This window comes from Lepidochelys kempii, chromosome 5 (assembly GCF_965140265.1).
Source record: "Lepidochelys kempii isolate rLepKem1 chromosome 5, rLepKem1.hap2, whole genome shotgun sequence".
NCBI lineage: Eukaryota > Metazoa > Chordata > Testudines > Cheloniidae > Lepidochelys > Lepidochelys kempii.
In genome coordinates this window covers 61,807,311-61,829,143 of record NC_133260.1, presented here as the reverse complement: position 1 = coordinate 61,829,143, position 21,833 = coordinate 61,807,311, and the positions used below count along the sequence as shown (strand labels likewise).

Sequence of the window (21,833 nt, the reverse complement as noted above, 5' to 3'; positions counted from 1 at the left end):
ATGAGAGACTTTTAGGTTTATAGGAGAAAGAGTTCTGACCTAATGCTTCTCTGCTTCCCAAGAGAATACACACAACAAAGCCTTCCCCCCCTCCAAGATTTGAAAGTATCTTCTTTGCCCACTGTCCTTTTGGTCAGGTGCCAACCAGGTTATTTGAGCTTCTTAACCCCTTACAGGTAAGGAGGAATTCTAGGCTACCCTTAGCTGTATGGTTATGACGGAGGCCCAGGTAAGCACCGCACTCCCAACCTCCTCCCAGAGCCTGCACCCCCTCCCACCCTCAAACTCCCTCTCAGAGCATGCACCCCATCCCCACACACCCACTGCCCCCAAACTCCCTCCCAGAGCCTGCACCCTCTGCCCCAGCCCAGAGCCTGCACCCAGCACCCAAACTCCCTCCCAGACCCTGCACCCCAATCCCCTGCCCCCGACCTCCTCCCCCACCCAAACTGCCTCCCAGAGCCTTAGGTAGGTGGGGGGCGGAGTTTTTGGGGGTGGGTTCTGGGTGGCATGAGTGATATTATTGGCCCTCTGGTAGGGTTTGAGTACTGGCACTGGTCCTAAAGTAAATTGAGTTTGAGATCCCTGACATAGGGGATGACAAATTACTGCTTGTGTCAGTTAATTACAGGTTTCAGAGTAGCAGCCGTGTTAGCCTGTATTCGCAAAAAGGAAAGGAGGACTTGTGGCACCTTAAAGACTAACCAATTTATTTGAGCATAAGCTTTCGTGAGCTACAGCTCACTTCATCGAGTGGCAGAGGTACATGAAGTGGATCTAAAGGCTTCAGCCCTGCTGATGAACCATATGGGGTGTCACTATGCCACATGGTAGAATTACTTTTTTTTTTATTGCTTTAAAGAAAAAAAACCTAGGAAATCACACAAAAAACTAGGTCAAAAGAATGACTTCAACCTTCACCAGCACTCAGAAGTTAGGAAATGCCAGTATTAAAGTTGTGTGTGCTATCTTCAGTCCTCTTGTACTAGGGTGACCATAAGTCCCATTTTGGCCAGGATGGTCCCTTTTTAAAGCCCTGTCCTGGTTGTCCTGATTTTTTTGGCAAAAGCGGGCATTTGTCCTATTTGTTCTTGCCAACTTCATCAGTTGGCAAGCGCAAATGGGACAAATATCCCATTTTGTCAAAAATGTGGGGTGTGGAAGAACATGGGGGGGCAGGCAGGGCTTGGGTGAGCAGCGACACCAGTCCCGTGCAGGTGGGGGTGGGGGAACGGGCTCAGGCAAGCAACTTGGCCAGCCCCCTGGGGGAGGGGGCAGGGAGGGAGGACTTGGGCTAATCCCCACACGGTGTCCCATTTCCCTTTAGGAAATATCGTCACTCTACCTTGTGCATATGCATTATGGTAGTCTTTAATTACATTATCACATACTGTTTTTTTCACAGGAACCCAGCCTCATTCAGTGTACAGACTGTACCATGCTCTGGGGTGAATCAGAGTTGTGTAGTGAACGAGACTGTTGTCTGTAGGACCCCTGCCTCCTTTGTTGCACAAGTCAGAAGTTGTGTAGTGAATGAGGCGGGGATTTCTGGAAAAGAAATGTTTAGTCCTATGATAAAGGCAACTGAATGCTTCCCGGGTGAATTGGATTCTATCCCTGCCTCAGCCACAGACTTCCTGTGTAAAGCTTGGCAAATCACTTACATTTTTCACAGGCGGTCATGAATTGTGTGCTGCTCATTTTGTGAGTGCCCAGCTTGAAACCCTGGGCTCTAATTTGCAGAAGTGCTGAGCACTCACAGCTGCAATTAAAGTCAGTGGGCCCAGTGCTCTGAACATATAAAATGCTATATAATGCTCAGTACTCTGAAAAAATCAGGCCCTCAGCATCTTTATTTGGGAACCCAAAATTAGTGCCTCAATTCTCTTTCGGTATAAGGGGGATAATACCACCCCTTCACCTCACAGGTATGTTGTGTAGCACTCATATGCTATAGTGACACAGTTTGAAGAGTGTGCAGTAAATATTATGGGGCCACACATCTTGTTCACTGAATGAGTCAGAGGACCTGCTCAAAACATTAGCATAAGTGCATACACACTCTTCCCACCATTTGGGATAGGGATGTTCTTTGAAAAAGGCATAACTGGGGTATCACTGTTATTGGCAGCTGCCAAAATGGTCCATTAGGGACATACAACTTTAAGCAGTTATGGGAGTGCTCTTTCACTGGGATCTCAGAAGTTGCAAACTGGCATACAATTATCTTTGTCCTGTCCCACGCCCTTCACTTTAGTCCTGTGAGCACAGTACAGGCAGGTCAAAGAATCTGTGTCAATATATTTAACGCAGGCCCTTTTAGAATGAAGAAACCCCGAATACTTCATGAACTACTGTGTACAATAATTATTTCACCACTGAAATTCTGTTGCATGCACCAGAGTCCAACAGATAACAGTTTAGAACAGGAAAGACCTGATCTGGTAACTATTTAAAACTGCAGAAAAAGTAAAAAGAATCACCAGAACTGGAATTTAGCCAGGATCTCAGTGTTAACTGGCCTACTGTAAAAAATGTCATAGAATCTTTAATTCTTTGTGTATGTGTCAGTGTGGATCCCACGGTAGGTATGCATGTGCCCCAAGCACATAATACCAGATTTTTTTGAATAGCAGTGTCTGTTGGGGTGTATGTGCCCTGTGCTGCCTCATGCTCCAGTATGAGGGCAGGCAGCTGCAACCCTCCCTCACTTTCCTCTTACCACCCATGGAAGCAAGATGGAAGCTAGCTGGTGTCTGACCCACTAGACTTTAGCCCTGGCTAAATTTCTCAAAAACTTATGAGATTCTTCAGAACCACCTTCATTCTTTTATTTTTATTACCCTAGGCTGCTTTAGCACTTGCTGAACCAAAAAGTGCTTGCAGACTGCCCCTCTACCTATACAACCCTCTCCCATAACACACACACCCTGCACAGGACTCAAAAAAAAAAAAAAAAGGTGGACTCAAAACCCACTTCAAGCCTTGTCTGTCCTGTAACAGATTAATTCCACAAAAAGACAGGCATAGAAGATGGCTGTTCTGCTTGGGAGAGTCTTGCTTCCCAAGCAGGTGCCTCTCCTTTTCTGCAAGGAACCCACAAGTGGAGGGATGTGAAGCTGAAGTTCTGTCTTCTGGAGAAATCTATGAGAAATCCAGAAAAACCAAGTTCAAAGACCCCTCTAATAGTCAGACTCATATCTTCCAGTGTTCCATCTAATATGCAGACAACCATGAAGACCTCTGCAGAGAAAGCAGCACCAAATCCAGGCCCAGCTCCAGCATTGGTATCATCAGCACCAGTGCTGATGCCATTAACAGTGCCAGCTTCAAATTTGACACCTCAAATGTCAATACAACATGCCAAAAGGAGCCCCCCAAAATACAAGTGCAGAAACTTGACATGGAGCTCTAGGTCCTCCCATAAAGAGGGACACGGAAGATGCCAAGAGACAAGCTAGCCAAGTCACAATGGCTTCAAAGACAGGTGGAAAGGAGCAGACTGCAGTGCAGCATACTCCACTGGTACCAGGCCCATCACCAGCAATGCCCCATAGATGTCAACTCTGATACCAATTGCAGAGACACACAGTGCATTGGAGCTGCACTCGGCACTGAGGTATTCACTGGCACCAACACAGTCTGTTGCCGATACTGTTTTACCAGTTAGCGCTGTGTATGAAAGAGGTACACTTCTCCTCACCATCCCCAGGACACACTTTTTTTTTTGCCAGCATCCAGCAGCGACTCTGCCGCTGAGATCTATGAGTAGTGCTGCTGAGAGTAGGGAGGATCTCTACAGACCTCAATCACCAGCATGGTGGCACTGGTCTTGCAAGCAGCTCACCAGCCCTCCATGCACATACAGTGCACCACTGTGGCCCTACTGGAGCTACTGGGGTCCACTTTATCAGTCCTTTAGAAGCCAGTCCCTGTCTTTATGGAAGAGGAGGTCCCCTCTCCTGTGACTTTGCGAGTGCGACCTCAGTCACTGGAATGAAGACATCCTAGATCTGAGCCTTGTAACAAATATCAGTCACTATAATACCAGTGGTGAAACATGTTGAAAAATGGTGTCAGATATCCTCCTTGAGATCCGAGTATTCTTACACCCACCCCAACACTCTTGGATGTCAAGATTCACCAAGAATATGCCCAAAGTCAAAGAGCCCAAATGCTTAAATCTGTTTGTAAGAAAGGAATTCTCATCAGCCTTGCTCCAGATGAGGGTGGGCAACTGCCAAACATTGCTGGCCAAATATGATTTTTTAACATGAGAACGGGTGACACCCTTCCTGGCCAAGCCCCCTCACAAAAGCAGATACAATCTGAAAGACATAATAAAAGGCCAGCTTGTGGCCAACACAGCTTTACAGCCAGCAGTGGATGCTTCTGACACCACAGCCAGGTCTATGGTCACCATAGTGACTAAGCAGACAGCGCTGGGGCTCCAAGCCTCAGGTATCCCTCACAAGATTTAAGACACGACTGAAGACTTGCTCTTTGAGGGCTTGGAGCTGTTCAGCGAACAGACTGATAGCACCCTATGTTCGCTGAAAGTTTTCATAACAACCCTGTCCCCTCTGGGAACCTACACACCTCAACCCTATTGGAAGGTGTACCTCCCTCAACCATTGCACCAGCAGAGGCTGCATACCCCATCTTACCACAGATAGATGGAGTACATGCTGGGAATGCCCGAGATACAACAAGGGAGGGGCATCAAGCCTCTTTGACCTCTGTCCCACACTCTACCATGATGACTCATGAGCAAATTTGATGAGAGAGTTGGGAGGCACATAGGAACCAGTCTACAGAGCACAACCTCTGGAAGCCACCTTGCTCCATTCCACAAGGCATGGTTCTGTTAACATCAGACAGATGGGTACTGGAGATTATAGCCCATGGCTACCCCATATAGTTTGATTCCACACCCATCCCCCTTCCCTATCGCTCTTCAGAGACTTGACTCACAAGAGCTTATTGCAAACAGAAGTGGTTTCTTTGCTTTAGCTTAGAGCTCCAGAGAAGGTTCCTCAAGAGTACAGGAGAAGTACTGTTAATATTTTCTTATTCCAAAGAAAAAAGACATCTTTGTCCTATGCTAGACCTGAGGGACTCAGCAAATATATATACTGTCTCATGTTCAGGATCATAACACTTGCCTCCATCATTCCCATCACTCCAACCTCAAAATTAGTTCACATCTTTTGACTTCCAGGTTGCATACTTCCACATGGCCATCCCTCTGGCTCGCAGGAAGTACCTAAAATGCACAGTGGGGCCAGCCATTACCAATACAGGGCTCTGCCTTTCTCACTCTCTCCAGCACTGAAAGTGTTCACTAAGTGTCTGGCCATAGTAGGACTCATATAAGGAAATGGAGAATTCATGTCTACTCATATGTAAGTCACCAGCAGGTCCCAAATGGAGGCTGAAACAGCTCTGGATCACTTCCTTTCCCTGTTCTCCCACTTAGGACTCCTAATGAATGGGGGAGAGAGATCTCAATACTGTTGCAAAAAATAATATTAATAAATATAACTTTTAAAAAAGTAATTACAAACTTGTGTGCACCTTTACTAAATATTAAGAAATAGCTACAAGAATATTATAGTCAAGATGCTTGGAAATATAACAATACACATGCTTAGCTAACTACTGTATGTTACAAAATGTTAAAGCTAGTCAAAGAAATTCCAGAAGGTTTCTGCTTCTAGCTCCCAAGGACAAGCAAACATCAATCTGTATGAACACTTTTAGGAAGAAAACTGAGTGTGAGAGGAATGTAGGTTTGTGTTATCAGAGCAATACATCTAGAGGTAAAGTGGGCCTATGCTAACCCCCTTTCCCCCTTCTTTTTTTCCAAAGAAAAATCTGAGTTTAAACCCACTCAAAGAATTCTAGAAATAGCCTTAGTGATATTCATTTCTTTTGTAAACACACTACAGTTTTCATTCTTTAAACCTGGAGAACACTTATGATGGGCAATTTTTACAGAAGCTACTGGCTACTTCCAACTCATTTCCACTTAGAGGTGATAACCTTTGTTGTTTCTCAAATGCTTAGAAGGTATAAGCTTCTACTAATATGTATATTTATAAATATTTTGTATTTAAATGAAAACTTTCATATAATAACTGTCTGATATTATATAAATCATAAAATGTTTTATGTACAAACATAGAGCAAGGTCATTTAATGCTAGATTAATTATTAATGTAAGAAGCCATTTAGGTATAGAATACAGTAATGGTTAATTAACAGCTTAGGCTAAAGATTTTCTTAGAGTTATTTAAATTTAAAATACTGTTTTGAGAACTAATAACTTTTAAATAAAGAAAATAAACTAATAGACTTTTTAAAAACAATTTCATTTCCTGTCAAACTCTAATAAAAGTAAAATCTCACAAAATGAACTGAATAAAAAAGCTAAAATTAACTTTAAAAGTTATTTGAATCTTCACATATTTATATACACCCACAGAGAGTTATTAAAGAAATGTTGCATATTAGAAAGACCGCATATTTAGGAGATGAAAGTATCATATAAGCCAACCCCAAAGGCATAGAGCCAATAAAAGAATAACAGTAACCAACTTAAATCTGAACAAGCATTAAAGAGGTGTGTTTTCATATAGTTTCATCAAAATAATGATAAGGGTATACAAAATTCTCAAGTGAGCACCTCACACCCCTGGCTACTCTGTTTAGAAAGCAAGCACTCCTCAGTTTAGCCTTTCCACCACTAAAAGGAAGCTGCCACAGACAGATATGAAAAACAGAGAAGAATCAAGTTTCAGAGTAGCAGCCATGTTAGTCTCTAAGGTGCCACAAGCACTCCTTTTCTTTTAGAGAAGAATCAAGAAGAAACCAACCCAAGGAAACCTCCCCAAGACTTCAACATGGATGGATTGGTAAGAAAAAGTTAACTAAAACACTGCCAGGGATTAGATATAAAAGTCTCATAATGATTTTGTTGGAATACTGAAATAAATTAAGACTAACAGTTTCTCCTGTTAATCACCAACTGGTTAAAATGTATTTTTGGAAAGGAGAGGAGGACTAAACACTGGTAAACAAAAAGGTAGGATTTAATTAAATTTAAAATGTTTAATATTGGTTAATTGGCTTGTCTCAATACAACTCCTTAAATGGCTTCTTCTAAGTAAATGATTTAAATGTTTTCTTCTGTTTCATAGAATGTAGTTAAGATTGTTGACTTTGCCAACTATAAACTGCCAGGTTCATCTGCCCTAAAATCTCCAGAGTACTATCTCTGTTAAAAGCTCTACACAAAGAGACATATAGAAAAAAATTGTAATGGAAGTAACCAGTTTATCATTTGTGTTCAGTCATTTGTGTTTAATGTTTTCCTATTCTTTTCTTTAATTATAAAATAGCATTGGTTAATAATTGTGATTATTTTTCTTGGTCTTAATCATGGTGTCCCATAAAGTATTTAAAAGAACACCTGTGACTCAGTGGTGGTAACCACACCCCCCGAGTTTGTAGTAAGACAAACAATTAGTCCGAGCTGGCCTGCCATTTTTTGTTTCTCTGAACTAAATATTTTTAGTAATTTTTAAAACCAAAGTAGTAGATGTTCAATAATTAAAAACTACCCCCTTCCATCTCACATGAACTATGAGAATTTGTCTGTCATACCAATGCAGATGATAGAGTGCATAGGAACTATGCTCAATTCTAGTTTGGCAAAAGCTTTCCTGCCAGAAGATAGGTTTGTGTACCTTCAGTCAAGTCAATGACATAGGACCTGCAGACAAGATTGATAGTTGCAGTGCGTACATGTCTGGGTCTCTTTGGCCACATATCTACATGGATGTATGTGATACTACTTGCCAGATTTTGCTAGTGACCTATGCATCGCTGCCGAAGGACAGTCTGACTTTCATCTGGCCACCTTATAACCAAATGAGTCTCAGTCCCACTCTGCATCCTGAAGAACTGGAATAGTGGATAGACCTGCTGAACGTAAGAAAATTGATACTCTTCTTGGTCCCCTTCCCAATGACACTGGGCACAGACACATCAGGGACAGGCTGGTGTGCCCCACTTGAATCACTTGCAAATGCAAGGTTCTTGGTCTCAGGACAATCTAAAACATCATATGAACATCTTGGAACTAAAAGCCATAGCATGGTGTTCCTTCCTTCCTCCAAGCCACCCAAACTGCAGACTTTGATGCACAACACCTCAGTGATACCCTATAGTGCAAATCTGAATTAATAAATAATATATATTCTGCAATACTTCAAGGAAAATGGGTGAAATTCTCAACCCCCCATTTTCTCAGTAAATGGGGCTTTATATGGGCCAGTAGGAACACTATTCTCACTAACAGTGGCAAGGCACCAGCCATCCTGGCATCTGGTCCAAAGGCATCACTATTGTTGTGGTCTTGCTGAACATTACCTCTCAGTATTAAACACAGGGGTTTATAAACTATACTAATTAAAGACAGCTGACAAATACCCCTAGTTCAGAAATGTGGCAATGTTTTGTTTCTGGTCTCTCTTACGTTGGCAACCAATGCAGCCATATTAAGAATCACGTGAATTAAACATATATTTTTGGCACGTTTGAGGGCTCCATTGGTAGTGGCCAACATTAGTATCTTGACACTTGGGTATTTCCTTGTCTTAGAGAGAAGAGCAGAAGGAACTAGAAGCAGCTGGAGCCTATTAGTTTCCCAGGAGCCAACCTGGTGCATATAATAAGAAAAGGAATAATAAATCACTGGCTGACTGATGGAAAGGCTCATAGCTATAATAAGAGAAACAGTCTAATGCAAAGGACAAAAACTATGAGTTCTCTTGCTTGCTTAAAACTTAAGGAAAGGACTAAGGGACTTTTGTTTGTTTACCTTGAACCTGAAGACAAAGGAAATCAGAGACGTCTTTTGTTTAGCCCCAAGCCCATGGATTTAGGATACCAGAAGAGCAAGATGTAAAAACAGTGTATCCTTGTGCACAACTTAGAAGAAATGTGATCATTTACATGGCAACTTGTGAAAAGTACGGATGATTTTTTTCCTGATAGGATCATACCTTGGGCACCACACATCCGCAGAGCGTCAGAAGCTAAGTGGGTACCTAAGAGATCCACTGTGCTGTCATAAAGACTCCCTGCCTGGATATGGTGATGTTCATGTGTGGGGGGGCCATGGTGTGCTCATTTGTGATCTGAGAGTTCATCTGAGTTAGTCTTGTGAGATAACTGGAGCTTAGGACTCAGGGGAACTCACCCTAGGACACAAGATGCCCATCAAACCAATCGGGTGGATATGTGGGCAGGTGTTAAAGAGATTTTCTGGACAAGGTACATAATCCTGGTTGTGATCCATTTAAACCCATAAACCTTCCTTGTCCTACCTATTTGTACATGGTACCACCACTTTGTTTAATTAATTAGGTTTTTAATTTAATCTTTAATTGCTTCTTTTTTACCTCAGTTTACCTAATTCAGAGAGCAGTTGTGGAAATTATAGATGAGATTAAGGATGAATTTCCAACCATAATTGGATTGCAACAGTCAAACCAGGTAAAGGTACTGAATTATTGTATTTCATTGCCATTGAAGTTCTGATAAAGGATTTTCCCCTTCTTGTTTAAAAATATTATGAATGTGTTTTATCTACCATTATTTAATAAGACATGCTCTGCTGAGGTTGATATTTCGTCATTAAATAGTTATTGGAGCAGGGACTGGAACCTGGGTCTGCCAGGTGGGTGCTCTAATCTCTGGACTGTAGAGTTATGTCTCACTCTTTCTCTGGTGGGGCTTCTCCACTTCCATTTTGTGCTGGGCCCAATCTGGAAAGTGGTCTCTGAATTGGACATTGTAGGTGAGACAGGCAGGGGAATGGCCTGAGCTGCTCTATGGCATCAGGATTTAGATGGCTCCATACATACCCGCTGGCAAAAATGTAGGGGAATTTATCAGCAGAAATGTAGATGCCTAGGTAATTTGTGGGTTAGGTGGCAGCTGAGTGGAGGTTTTGAGAATCCTAACTTGAGAATCTTAAAACTGCCTCAAGTGGCAGTTAGATGCCCAAAAATGTTTGTGGATGCAGCCTGCTGTCCTCTATTCCTCATCTATGGAATGGAGATTAAAATTCCCCTATTTCACAGAGATGTTCTGAAGGTAAAATCCATTAAGGCTTGTGAGGTGCTCAGACTCTCTATTGTGATAGACCCTCAACTCCTTCTACACTTCCAATTCCACTGACACTGGCAAATCAGACTGTGAAGCAGGACATCAATTCCAATCCCTCTCATGTAGAAATAAAATTGGGAGAAGAAGGCCTGTAATAAATTATTGCCTGAAATACCCCAACATCTACTTCCTGTGTTCCTGGTCTCTGGCTGCGGAGCATCTTTGGCAGAAATTCCGTGACTAGGCTGACTTCTAACACTACAAATTCATTTTCTTCTTCAGTTCTGACATCTTCCTAGCTAAACAACTCCACTTAACCAATTTAATTGAATCTCATGTCCACAATCCCAACCACCTCTGACCACTCCTCAAACCCTCTCCTCCTCCAACCTCCACTTCTCCCTGCACAAGTTTTTGCCAATTTCTTCCATGAGAAAATTTGACAAAATGCAATATGAACTTCCACCTCTTTTTCTACAACTCTCTCCTCCTCCTCCCTGTCACAGACACAGGAGTTTCTCATCTGTTCTCCTCCTCTAAGCCTTCCTCTTGCCCCACTGACCCCATCCCATCTGATTTCCCTCAGATTTCCCTCATACCCACTCTCATTCCTTCCCTTACTCTTCTTGACCTCTTGTGTGCCTCTGGCTCCGTTGACTGGAATGAGGGCAGTCTAGCTTAGTGGTCAGAGCAGGCATCAGGAACCAAGGACTAGGGGCAGAGCCAGAGTCAGCAGTGGGAAGCCAGGGCCAAAGATCAAACCAAGGTCAGGAACTGAAGCAAGCAGGGTAACAGGCAAGGAGGGGTTGAAGGCAGAGGCAGGACAGGAATAAGGTAACAGGAGCAATCACAGTGGTGGGCATGAACGTTGAGCAGCCAGCAAGCTGCTGCTGCTACCCCCTCCAGCCAATCAGGTGGTGTAGCCAATCAGACAGCTGTTGTAGGCCAAAGGTACTGAGGAGGCTGCCTGGAGACTAGCTCTGCAGCAGGTCGTGATTCCTGACACTTTTTCCCCTCACGATACAAGCATGCTTTAGTCTCTCCCATCTTAAAAAAAATCCATCCTTGATCCAACATGCCTTTCCAGTTAGTGCCGCATCCTCCCTTTCACCTCTAAGCTCATTGAACATGCTGTTTACATTTGCTGTCTAGAGTCCTCTCTTCCAGTTCCATCCTAGACCCTCTCCAACTAGCTTCTATCCTTTGCGCTTAACTGAAACTTACTAATCCTCTTGAAATCTTGTCCTTCTGTGACTGTCCTTTCCTGATTCTCCTCCTACCTCTCTAATTGTTCTTTAGTGTGTCCTTTGGAAGATCCTCCTCATTTCCTCTCCAACTTTCTGTAGGGGCTCCACAGGGATCTGTTTTTCATCCCTTTCTTTTCTCCCTCCACACTTATCTCTGAAATCTCATCCATAAATACAAATTAAACTACCATTTCGATGCTGATGACTTACAGATCTACCTCTCTACTCCAGGCCTGTCCCATTCTGTCTAAACTAAAACCATGGCCTGCCTCTCTGATTGGCTAAAATCCACAATGCAATATCAGTGCAAGTTCAGCATGGCTGAAACAGAGTTCTTAATCTTTTCCACTATGTTATCTTAAACTCAGACCTGTTTTTTCATCTTCCCATCCAGGCTATATCTAAATCTTGCTGTTTCTTTCCATACAACTACTCTTGAGATTTCCTGTCCATTTACACAGCTACCACTCTTGTCCAAGGTTTCATCTCACATCTCAATTGCTGCAACATCCTTCTCACTAGCCTCGATGAAGTAAATCTCTCCCTGCTCGTATCTATGTAGAATGCTGATGCAAAGATCAATTTCCTTGCTCATTGCTTTGACCACATCACCTCGCTCTCTTTGAATCGCACCACTAGCTCCATCTTCTCTATTGCATCAAATATAAACAACTTATTTTCACTTTCAAGGCCCTTTACAACGTATCACCACCCATCCTACCTATCATCCATTCACGATCAAAATGTCAGCTCCGACTTCTGAACAGGTCATGAGGCCAGCCTCCATCACCCACTCATTAATAACATGAACACCTTTGTACTTTCTCCCATGCTGCCCCTCACACCTGGGAGATGCTCCCCATAAATATCCACAAAACTAACTCATTATCCTCCTTAAAATTCTCCTTTTCCATTATACCTATTAAAAAAACTTTACAACGGTTAGGCTGCTGGCATGCAGAGACCACTGACAATCATGCTGACAAGTATCATCTAATTGTTTCCTTGCACTTCCCCATCTAACTCTCTGTGTCCATCTGTTGTCTCTTGTCTTATACTTGGATTGTAAGCTCTTTGGAACAGGGTCTGTCTTTTTGGTCTGTGTTTGTGCAGCACCTAGCACAATGGGATTCTGGTCCATGACTGGGGCTCCTAAGTTCTACAATAATACAAAATCATAATAGGAATAACACAGCAATGTCTATTGAATGTTATAATTTGTATTGCAGTAGTACCCAAAGGCCTCAATTAGGATTGGGATCCTGCTGTGCTAAGTGGTGACCCAAAGAGCTTAAAATATGATAGGCAACAAATGCCTTTTTCTTTTGCCATTTAGGACTTGATCCTGCTCCTGCTGATGTCAGTGGGTGTTTTGCTATTTTAATAGGCTTGGGATCAGCCTTAAATGAACAAGAAAATATTTATTATTTCACCTCTTATTGACATTGGCATCAATAATCCCCACTTTCTATTAGGGGACTAATATGACCGAAAGAGTGGCTACAAATGCCCCCTCCCACCTAATTATACTACTGCATAGCTCCCATTTGGGGAGTTTTGCTTGAGTAAAGATTGCCACTGACTCAGGTGGGAACAGCACTACTAAATCTGTTTGTGGACACTGATAAAATGTAATTTACACTTCTTCCTTGACAACATGAGCTAAAGTGTGTACCATATACCATACATAATGGATATGGTGACATTTAGTCATTAGGTGCTAAGGGCATTGTGATACATATAAGAACAGCCATATTGGGTCAGACTAATGGTCCAACTAGCCTAGTGTCCTGTCTTCTGACAGTGGCCAGAGACAGATGCTTCAGAGGGAATGAACATCACAGGGCAATTTATCAAGTGATCCATCCCATGTGGTCCAGTCCCAGTTTCTGGCAGTTGGGGGTTTAAGGACACCCAGAGCATGGGGTTGAGACCCTTACCATCCGGGTGAACAGCTATTGATAGACCTGCCTTCCATGAACATATCTATTTCTTTTTTGAACCCTGTTATACTTTTGGACTTCACAACATCCCATGGAAATGAGTTCCACAGGTTGATTATGTACTGTGCGAAGAAGGATTTCCTTTTGTTTGTTTTAAACTTGCTGCCTATTAATTTAATTGGGGACCCCTAGTTTTTGTGTTACATGAAGAGCTAAATAACACTTCCCTATTCTATTTCTCCATGCCATTCATGATTTTATAGACCTATCATCTCTTTTCATCGTCTCTTTTCTAAAATGAACAGTCCAAGTCTTTTTAACCTCGCCTCAGATGGAAGTTGTTCCATACCCCCAATTGTTTTTGTTGCCCTTCTCTGTACTTTTTCCAATTCTAATATCTCTTTTTGCGATGGGCAACCAAAACTGCACAAAGTGGGCATACCATAGATTTATATAGTGGCATGATATTATTTTTTTGTCTTTTTTTTCATCTATTCCTCTCCGAATATTCTGTTAGCTTTTTTGACTTTTGCTGTAAAGTGAGTGGATGTTTTCAGAGAACCATCCACAATGATCTCTTTCTTGAATGGTAACAGCTAATTTAGACCCCATCATTTTGTACATATAGTTGGGATTATGTTTTCCAATGTGCATTACCTTGCACTTATCAACACTGAATTTCATCTGCCATTTTCTCACCCAGTCACCCAGATTAGTGAGATCCTTTTGTAATGCTTTCCAGTCAGCTTTGAACTAACTATCTTGAGTAATTTTGCATCACCTGCCACCTTACTGTTCATCCTTTTTTCCAGATCACTTATGAATATGTTGAACAGCACAGATACCAGTACAGATTGGGGGACCCCACTATTTACCTCCCTCCATTGTGAAAACTCGCCATTTATTCCTACCATTTGTTTCCTATCTTTCAACCAGTTACTGATCTATGAGAGGACCTTCCCTCTTATCCTATGACTGCTTAGTTTGCTCAAAAACCTTTGGTGAGGGACCTTGTCAAAGGCTTGCTGAAAGTCCAAGTACACTATATCGAGTGGATCATGCTTGTCGACGCTATCAGATCATTCTAATATACGGGTGAGGCATGATTTCCCTTTAAAAATGCTGTGTTGACTCTTCCTTAACATATCATGTTTATCTATGTTGTCTGATAATTTTGTTCTTTACTACAGTTTCAATCAATTTGCCTGGTACTGAAGTTAGGCTTACTGGCCTGTAAGTGCCAGGATTGTACTTGGAGCCTTTAAAAAAAAATATAAGTTACATTAGCTACCCTCCAGTTATCTTATACAGAAGGTGATTTAAGTGACAGATTACATACCTTAGTTAGTTTTGCCATTTCATATTTGAGTTCCTTCAGAACTCTTGGGTGACAACCACCTGGTCTTAGTGACTAATTTATCAATTTGTTCCAAAACCTCCTCTACTGACACTTCAATCTGGGACAGTTCGTCAGATTTGTCACATAAGAAGATCAGCACAGGTGTCGGGATCTCCCCCATAGCCTCTGCAGTGAAGACTGATACAAAGAATTCATTTAGCTTCTCTGCAGCAGCCCCATCTTCCTTAAGTGCTCCTTTAGCATCTCGGCCATCCTGGGGCCGCATGGACTGTTTGACAGGCTTCCAGCTTCTGATATACTTTAAAAAAATTGCAGTTAGTTTTTTTTTTACCTTAGCTAGTTCTTCTATTTTTTTTTTTTTTTGCCCTGCCTTTTACACTTGACAGAGTTTAAGCTTCTTTCTATTTTCCTCACTAGGATTTTACTTCCAATTTTAAAGGAATTTTTTTGGGGGGGGAGGGGACTCTAACAGCCTCTCTTACTCTGCTGTTTAGTCACAGTAGCACGGTCCTCTTACAGTTTTTAAAATGATTATTTAGGGCATACATTTCATTTGAGCCTCTGTTATGATGTTTTTAAAAAGTCTCCATGCAGTTTGCAGGCATTTCACTCTTGTGACTGTTCCTTTTAATTTCCATTTAACTAGCCTCCTCACTTTTGTGTAGTTCCCTTTTTTAAAATTAAATGCGACTGCGGTGGGTTTATTTGCATTCTCTCCCCCCTCCATTATGTTAAATTTAATTACATTATGGTTGCAATTATATTCACCTCTTGAATTAGATCCTGTGTTCCATTTCAATGCACATTCCTTCCTAAATGTTTTGAGAACCTTACGTAGTTTTATTTTTTTTATTTATCACATATAATAATAGTAATAGCCAATGGTACAAAACATTTAAGACAGATCCTCATCTGGTGTAAATTGTCATAGCTCCATTTATTTCAACAACTATGGCACTTTACATCTGAGAATCTACCCTGCATTTTTTCTCAAGCAACGTTGTACAGAGTTTAGTTACAGGACTCCCATTGATGATTTTTTTTTAATGGAAGTTGCACTTCTGACCAATATCAGATAAAATACAGGTCACTGCAGAGCACACAGAAACACGTCTTAGTTCCCTACATGTATAAGATACAATTTCTCCCATTTAGTTCAGTCACTGAAATTCATCACCCTCACTGAGCAAAATCCGAGTGGTGAGAATTGTGGAGGGAAGACTGCTATGGAATGCTCATACTTAGATCTTTCTCACACCGTCATCCTGTGGCCAGGCTATTATGCCAGTGTATGGACAGGAAGAATGACTGCTGCTACATTGTACCTAGCTACTTGGATCATTGTATCCCTCTAATTACAGATCATGTGGTCCATTATAGAGCCGACACAGAGCTCCCCTATAGAGTGTGAAGGAGAGGGTTCAGAGAACCCTCCACAATCTCTCTAACCACAGTACAATCACCACGGGGCAGAAATAGTGCTAAGGGCTTTGTGCTGCTTCCCCCACCATCACCACCACACTAGGGTAAATTTCACACTAATCAATTGATTAGGTTTTCTTTAACATTTGGTTGAATCCCATTGGGCTGTAGGATATAAGGTCAGGTTTCTAAAAGAAGCAAGGATGAAAGATTTTTGTAAGGCTTTGTTACTTGTAATATGCTAATGCCCAAAGGCTCCAATCAGTACTGGGCCCCCTTGATCTTTAAATCAATATTTGAGGACGTCAGTAACTCAGCCAGAGGTTATGGGCCTATTACAGAAGTGGGAGGGTGAGCTTCTGTGGCCTGAAAAGCACAGGAAGTCCAACTAAAAAATCAGGATGATGCCTTCTGGTCTTAAAGTCTGAGACTCTATGATAATTTGTACTATTACTAAAAACTGGCAAGCTAAGTGTCCTGGAAGAAGTGGGTGAAGAGGAGGAAAGGAGGGATTTGAAGGGGAGAGTAGAGGCTTTATTTTTCAGCTCAGGAATGACATTCCATGCATAAGTGGCATCATGGAAGAAAGATGTTTGTGGGAGAAGTGGACTCAGGCAAGGCTGGCATTGTCAGAGCAGGGGGCAAGGGAAAATGCATTCAGAGATGAGCAGATGAGTAGAACATATTTTAAAATGTTTACAAATATTGAAGTAGAATATGCCTCTATCTTAAGCATTTCGAATATGCCCATCATTGTATTACCAGGTGGCAATGTTGTAACTGAAATCAATAGGTAAATCACCAACAATAAACCATTAAACTCTTTTGGTCCATATCAAGTGTAATCTCAGTTTAATCGGATACATCCTCTATTAGGCTCTTTATGTTCTGAGCTGATAGACTCTCTCAGCGAGAACACCTGCATCTCCAAATTTATATATTTAGGTTTGCTTTTGATGCTGAGTCTGATGGAAAATAGGGTGAGCTCTGCAAGATGACAGAGCCTCCTGGGAGGTGCTGACACCATCAACATCCACAGAAGTAAAGTACTTCTCAAATTCAGATGATAGCAGCACTTTCCTGTTTGCTAAGCCACTGTAGGAGTGGGAATACTGCAAAGGCCATACACCTATTACAGGAGAAGGGTAGTCTTGTGTCCACTGGCCAAACAGGAGCTACAAAAGATTTTTCTTCTAGATGCTAACTGTGCTATATAAATGCATGTTGTTTCCCAAGACATTAAAAGTGTAAAACATTCTGGTACTTTATATATGAACACGGGGCAGGATTATATCTTCCTATGTGTTTATAAAGTATCTTGGATGTTGCCACAAATCAAGTAATTATACATGTTCATTAGTTGTAGAGTTAAATGAAGAATGATAACTGAGCTTTTAATAAAATTGCTTGTATCTCTGCATAGCCGCAGTATCAAAGGATTATCTTTGGAATAGCCTTCCACTCTCCATAAAGTCATGATATTCTAAGAAATTCATTTTAGAATCATATGCCATATTATTTCTCAAACACTTCCCTTTCAGGAAATTGTTCCCATTCTACAAGCATCCAGATCAGTTGTGGCAAGTGCATTCTCTTCATCTCCTGGAGTAAGAGTTATTAATGGGCTAAACAGAATATCAACATCTTCAAAATCTGTTGCCAAAGTCTTGCAGCCACAACTTGTTCAACATTTTGCAGAGTTAAATACTATGTCTCATCGTCTTCTGAAAAATGTAAACACACCAAAGCAGCCTCTCTATAAAAATCAGGTATGGGAGCATTAGTTCAAATGCTTATTATTTAGGACCTATTCTGACATTCTTTACCTGCAATGTATATCAGGTTTTCCAACTACTTTCAATTAAAAGTTCTGTTCCACAGCTCATTCAAGTTACTGTGTGCAAAACTGGAATCTTTACCATCTTTATCTCATTTTCCCCTATGAATACTTTCACCTCTATTACACAGTAATTCATACGGGCACAAATCCTGAAACCATTGGTTTGTCCTCATTCAGTTAACATGCTGGGCCAAAACAGTAGGCATTTTGCCTGAATAAGGACTGTATACAAACAGATCCCGATTGCACCCAATATCTGCAAGTGGAGAGGCCCCTGCATAGGTGGTTCTCCTCCTTCCACATGGAAAGAGACTTTAGCCAGCTCTGCAGCAGCATTAACTCTCCTCCTCCATCACTACTTTCTCCTATAAGCTACAGAAGGCCTGCTGAGTCAGAAGAATAAGCAGGCTGGTAGATGGGCTGTAGTGGATGCCACCCCTTTATGCTTGTGATTCCTGTATGTTCCAGTGACCCACACAGATGACAAAATGAATGTAAATATAGACATTACAGAAGTGGATATAGATATAGAAAACTGCTGTTAAAACATTGTCCTATTGAGCAGCATTGATATTTTGGCAGCAAAAACTGTTTTAAAAAATTATTTTTCCTTCAGGGTAGAACATTTTCCCTGTTCGATGTGATCTCCTATCCAGCAAAGACTGCTCTCACCAGCATAATGTGTGCTTCCTATGCAGCACTAATTTATGTGGTAAGTATACGCTTCTTAGTTTTGCACCTGATTCTGCCACCCTTACCCACAGTGAGTACTGCCTTACTCCATATGTGAAACCAATAGGACTATGTGCAGCATAAGGTACTATTTAGTGGGTAAAGGGGACAGAATCAGGCATTTTTTAATCAATTCAGTTCCTTAATATTCATGCTATAGTAATGTAGCCATCAGAATAAGATTTAAATGCTGTCATCAACAATAAGAAAAGGAGTACTTGTGGCACCTTAGAGACTAACAAATTTATTTGAGCATAAGCTTTCGTGAGCTACAGTTTATGCTCAAATAAATTTGTTAGTCTCTAAAGGTGCCACAAGTACTCCTTTTCTTTTTGTGAACTAACACCGGTTGCTATTCTGAAACCTGTCATCAACAATAAGCATTTCAGTTTTCTCTCTGCTCTTTTCATACAGGTAGCTGCATGACAGGTGCAATGAAATGGTTATTTTTACTCAAGTTGCATTTGAGTATGCTTTGTACATGTTTAGGCAGCCTTGCAAACTTGGTCCCAAACCAAGGCATAAAAATCTACTCCCCTGTCTTCCGCTATATTGATTGATAATGGAAACTAATGATATTTACTCACTTATTTAAAAAAATTAAAAGAACCCAAAAACCCAACTACTTACCCTAGATAAGTGGAACGCTATTATTTTTCAGTGCTGCATTAAATTGTCTCATGAATTTGTGGCTAATGATTTGCTGATTCTTTACTCAAGATTATTTGCCCCTCTGACCCATCCCCTCTAACCTGTCTCATAAACTTTAAGGCCAGAAAGACCCATCATGATAATCTAGTCTGACCTCCTGCACATGACAGGCCACAGAACCTCCTCATTCACCCACTCCTGTCACAACCTCTGAGTTACTAAGCTACTCAAATGTTCATTTAAAGACTTAATTACACAGAACCCATCATTTACTCTAGTTCAAATCAGCAAATGATCCATGTTCCATGCTGCAGAGGAAGGTGAAAAAACCCCCGGATCTCGGTCACATTTCCCAACTCAAACATGGCAATCAGTTAGATGCATGTAGTGAAAAATACTGTAGGCAGGTATAAATATACAGCACATAAAAAGATGGGAGTTGCCTTACCAAGGGGGTGACGGGGTCAGTGCTAATGAGGCCAATTCAATCAGGCTGGCTATGGCCCATTCCCAACAGTGGACAAGGCGTGAGTGTCAACAGAAGGAAAATTACTTTTTGTAGTGACCCAGCCACTCCCAGTCTTTATTCAGGCTTCATTTGGTGTCAAATTTGCAAATTAATTCCAGCTCTGCAGTTTCTCATTGAAGTCTATTTTTGAAGGGTTTTTTTTGTAGAAGAATGGCTGCTTTTAAGTCTGTTATTGAGGGTCCAGGAAGATTGAAATGTTCTCATACTGGTTTTTGAAGGTTACAATTCTTGATGTCTGATTTGTGACCATTTATTCTTTTGTGTAGAGACTGTCCGGTTTGGCCAATGTACATGGCAGAGGGGCATTGCTGGCACGTGATGGCACGTTTCCCATTGGTAGATGTGCAGGTGAACAATCCCCTGATGGTGTGGCTGATGTGGTTAGGTCCTATGATGGTGTCCCTTGAATAGATATGCAGACGGACTTGGCAACAGGGTTTGTTCCAGGGATTGGTTCCTAGGTTAGTGTTTCTGTTGTGTGGTGGGTAGCTGTTGGTGAGTATTTGCTTCAGGTTGGGGGGCTGACTGTAAGCAAGGACTGGCCTGTCTCCCAAAGTCTGTGAGAGTGAGGGATCGTCCTCCAGGATAGGTTGTAGATCCTTGATGATGTGCTGGAGGGGTTTTAGTTGTAAGTATTTACAGTAATACATTCTATAGGAGAAATTTGTAATAGTAATAACTGTTTGTTTAAATATTTGATAGACATAATGGCATTGACCCTGTGAGCAAATTCACTTAGCTACAACTGTACAAAGTGTGTGGCTGCTGTGGTGATGTATAAAAGCTTGATCCTATGAAGTGCTAAACATAGTAGCCTTGATCCAACAGCACTTAAGCCTCTGCATAATTTTAAGCACATATATAGTCTTACTGAATTTGCTGGGACTATTCATATGCTTAACTGTATTAGATTGTGGCCAAAGTGGTCAGCACCTTGAAGCATTGAGTCCTTTATTACTAAGATATTGGTATGTATTAAAAAAACTTCAAAATAAAGGGTACTTCTTGTTGTTCATTTCAAATGTCATACAGACAGTAACTAAACTATATACCTTTATTGTATGTAGGCAGTCTCTATTAACACAGTATTAGGGAAAATAAAAAACATTGTTGAAGAAGAAAAGGCCTCAAGAGAAAACACTAAGAATAAGGAAGAAAAAGATGTATTCACCAAATATGAAGATTTAGCAAGTTACACTGTGCCCTCTCCAGAGAAGCAAGTCTTTTCTGAATTTCCTGTTGATTCAACTAAGAGCAGCATTCACATCCTACATTCTGCACTGGATCAAGATACAGTACTTAGTAGTGGTAACTGAAGCTCAAACAGGTTTGTGAGCTTTTTGTTAGTGCATTAAATGTGAAAAGAAAGACACTTATATACACAGAATTTACATTCTCTATTTGTTAATAAAATAATTCATACAAAAACTTAATATCTTCAGAGTACCTTGACTAGTGAAAGGAAAAAAAAGTCTATCTAGGTATGGCTGAGGGCCTTACTATGAATGTTTTTAGTGCCATGTTCTATAGGATGTAAATTTCTCACTGACACAAACTGTTTAAATTTCATTGATTATGCAAGTTAAAAAAATCCGATGCTTTTAAGTGTAGAGTCTAGTGGGTTCCTTTTATACCAAATTCCACAAATCTGGCCCATGTCTAAGTGCATTTTTCTAGCAGATGGTCACTGACTATATTGGATTAACGTATACTTTGTTTCCTTTACTGTGGTTCAGCCTGCCAAGGATGTTTCTCTCTGATTTTTCCCTTTACCCAGACTTTTCTCATCTCCTGTCGTGATTCACTGGACTAGGGTGTTTGACTTCACAAAATGTTATGAAGTTTAAAAATAACCATATCCAATCGTGTCAGAACTATGAAAAGAGATTATCTTTGCATTTTACCCAAAGCATTAACAGAATACTCTCCT

The 21,833-nt window shown here is 41.2% G+C and overlaps 1 protein-coding gene across 1 annotated transcript; it reads left to right on the top strand.

Moving 5' to 3' along the window:
- Positions 1–9,281: 9,281 nt before the first annotated feature.
- On the top strand, positions 9,282–21,219 carry SPATA9 (spermatogenesis associated 9). The gene is made up of 5 exons (XM_073346100.1): positions 9,282–9,342; positions 9,476–9,564; positions 17,693–17,920; positions 18,608–18,703; positions 20,971–21,219. The coding sequence occupies exons 1-5, from the start codon at positions 9,282–9,284 to the stop codon at positions 21,217–21,219; spliced, it is 723 nt and encodes a 240-aa protein (XP_073202201.1).
- Positions 21,220–21,833: the final 614 nt, after the last annotated feature.

Excerpts from the sequence above, each read along its gene's own strand:
- SPATA9 (XM_073346100.1), top strand. The coding sequence starts at position 9,282 with ATGCCCATCAAACCAATCGGGTGGATATGTGGGCAGGTGTTAAAGAGA. Across the intron at positions 9,343-9,475 it reads AAAGAGATTTTCTGGACAAG|TTTACCTAATTCAGAGAGCA; the intron begins GTACATAATCCT and ends TTTTTACCTCAG. Across the intron at positions 9,565-17,692 it reads GATTGCAACAGTCAAACCAG|GAAATTGTTCCCATTCTACA; the intron begins GTAAAGGTACTG and ends CTTCCCTTTCAG.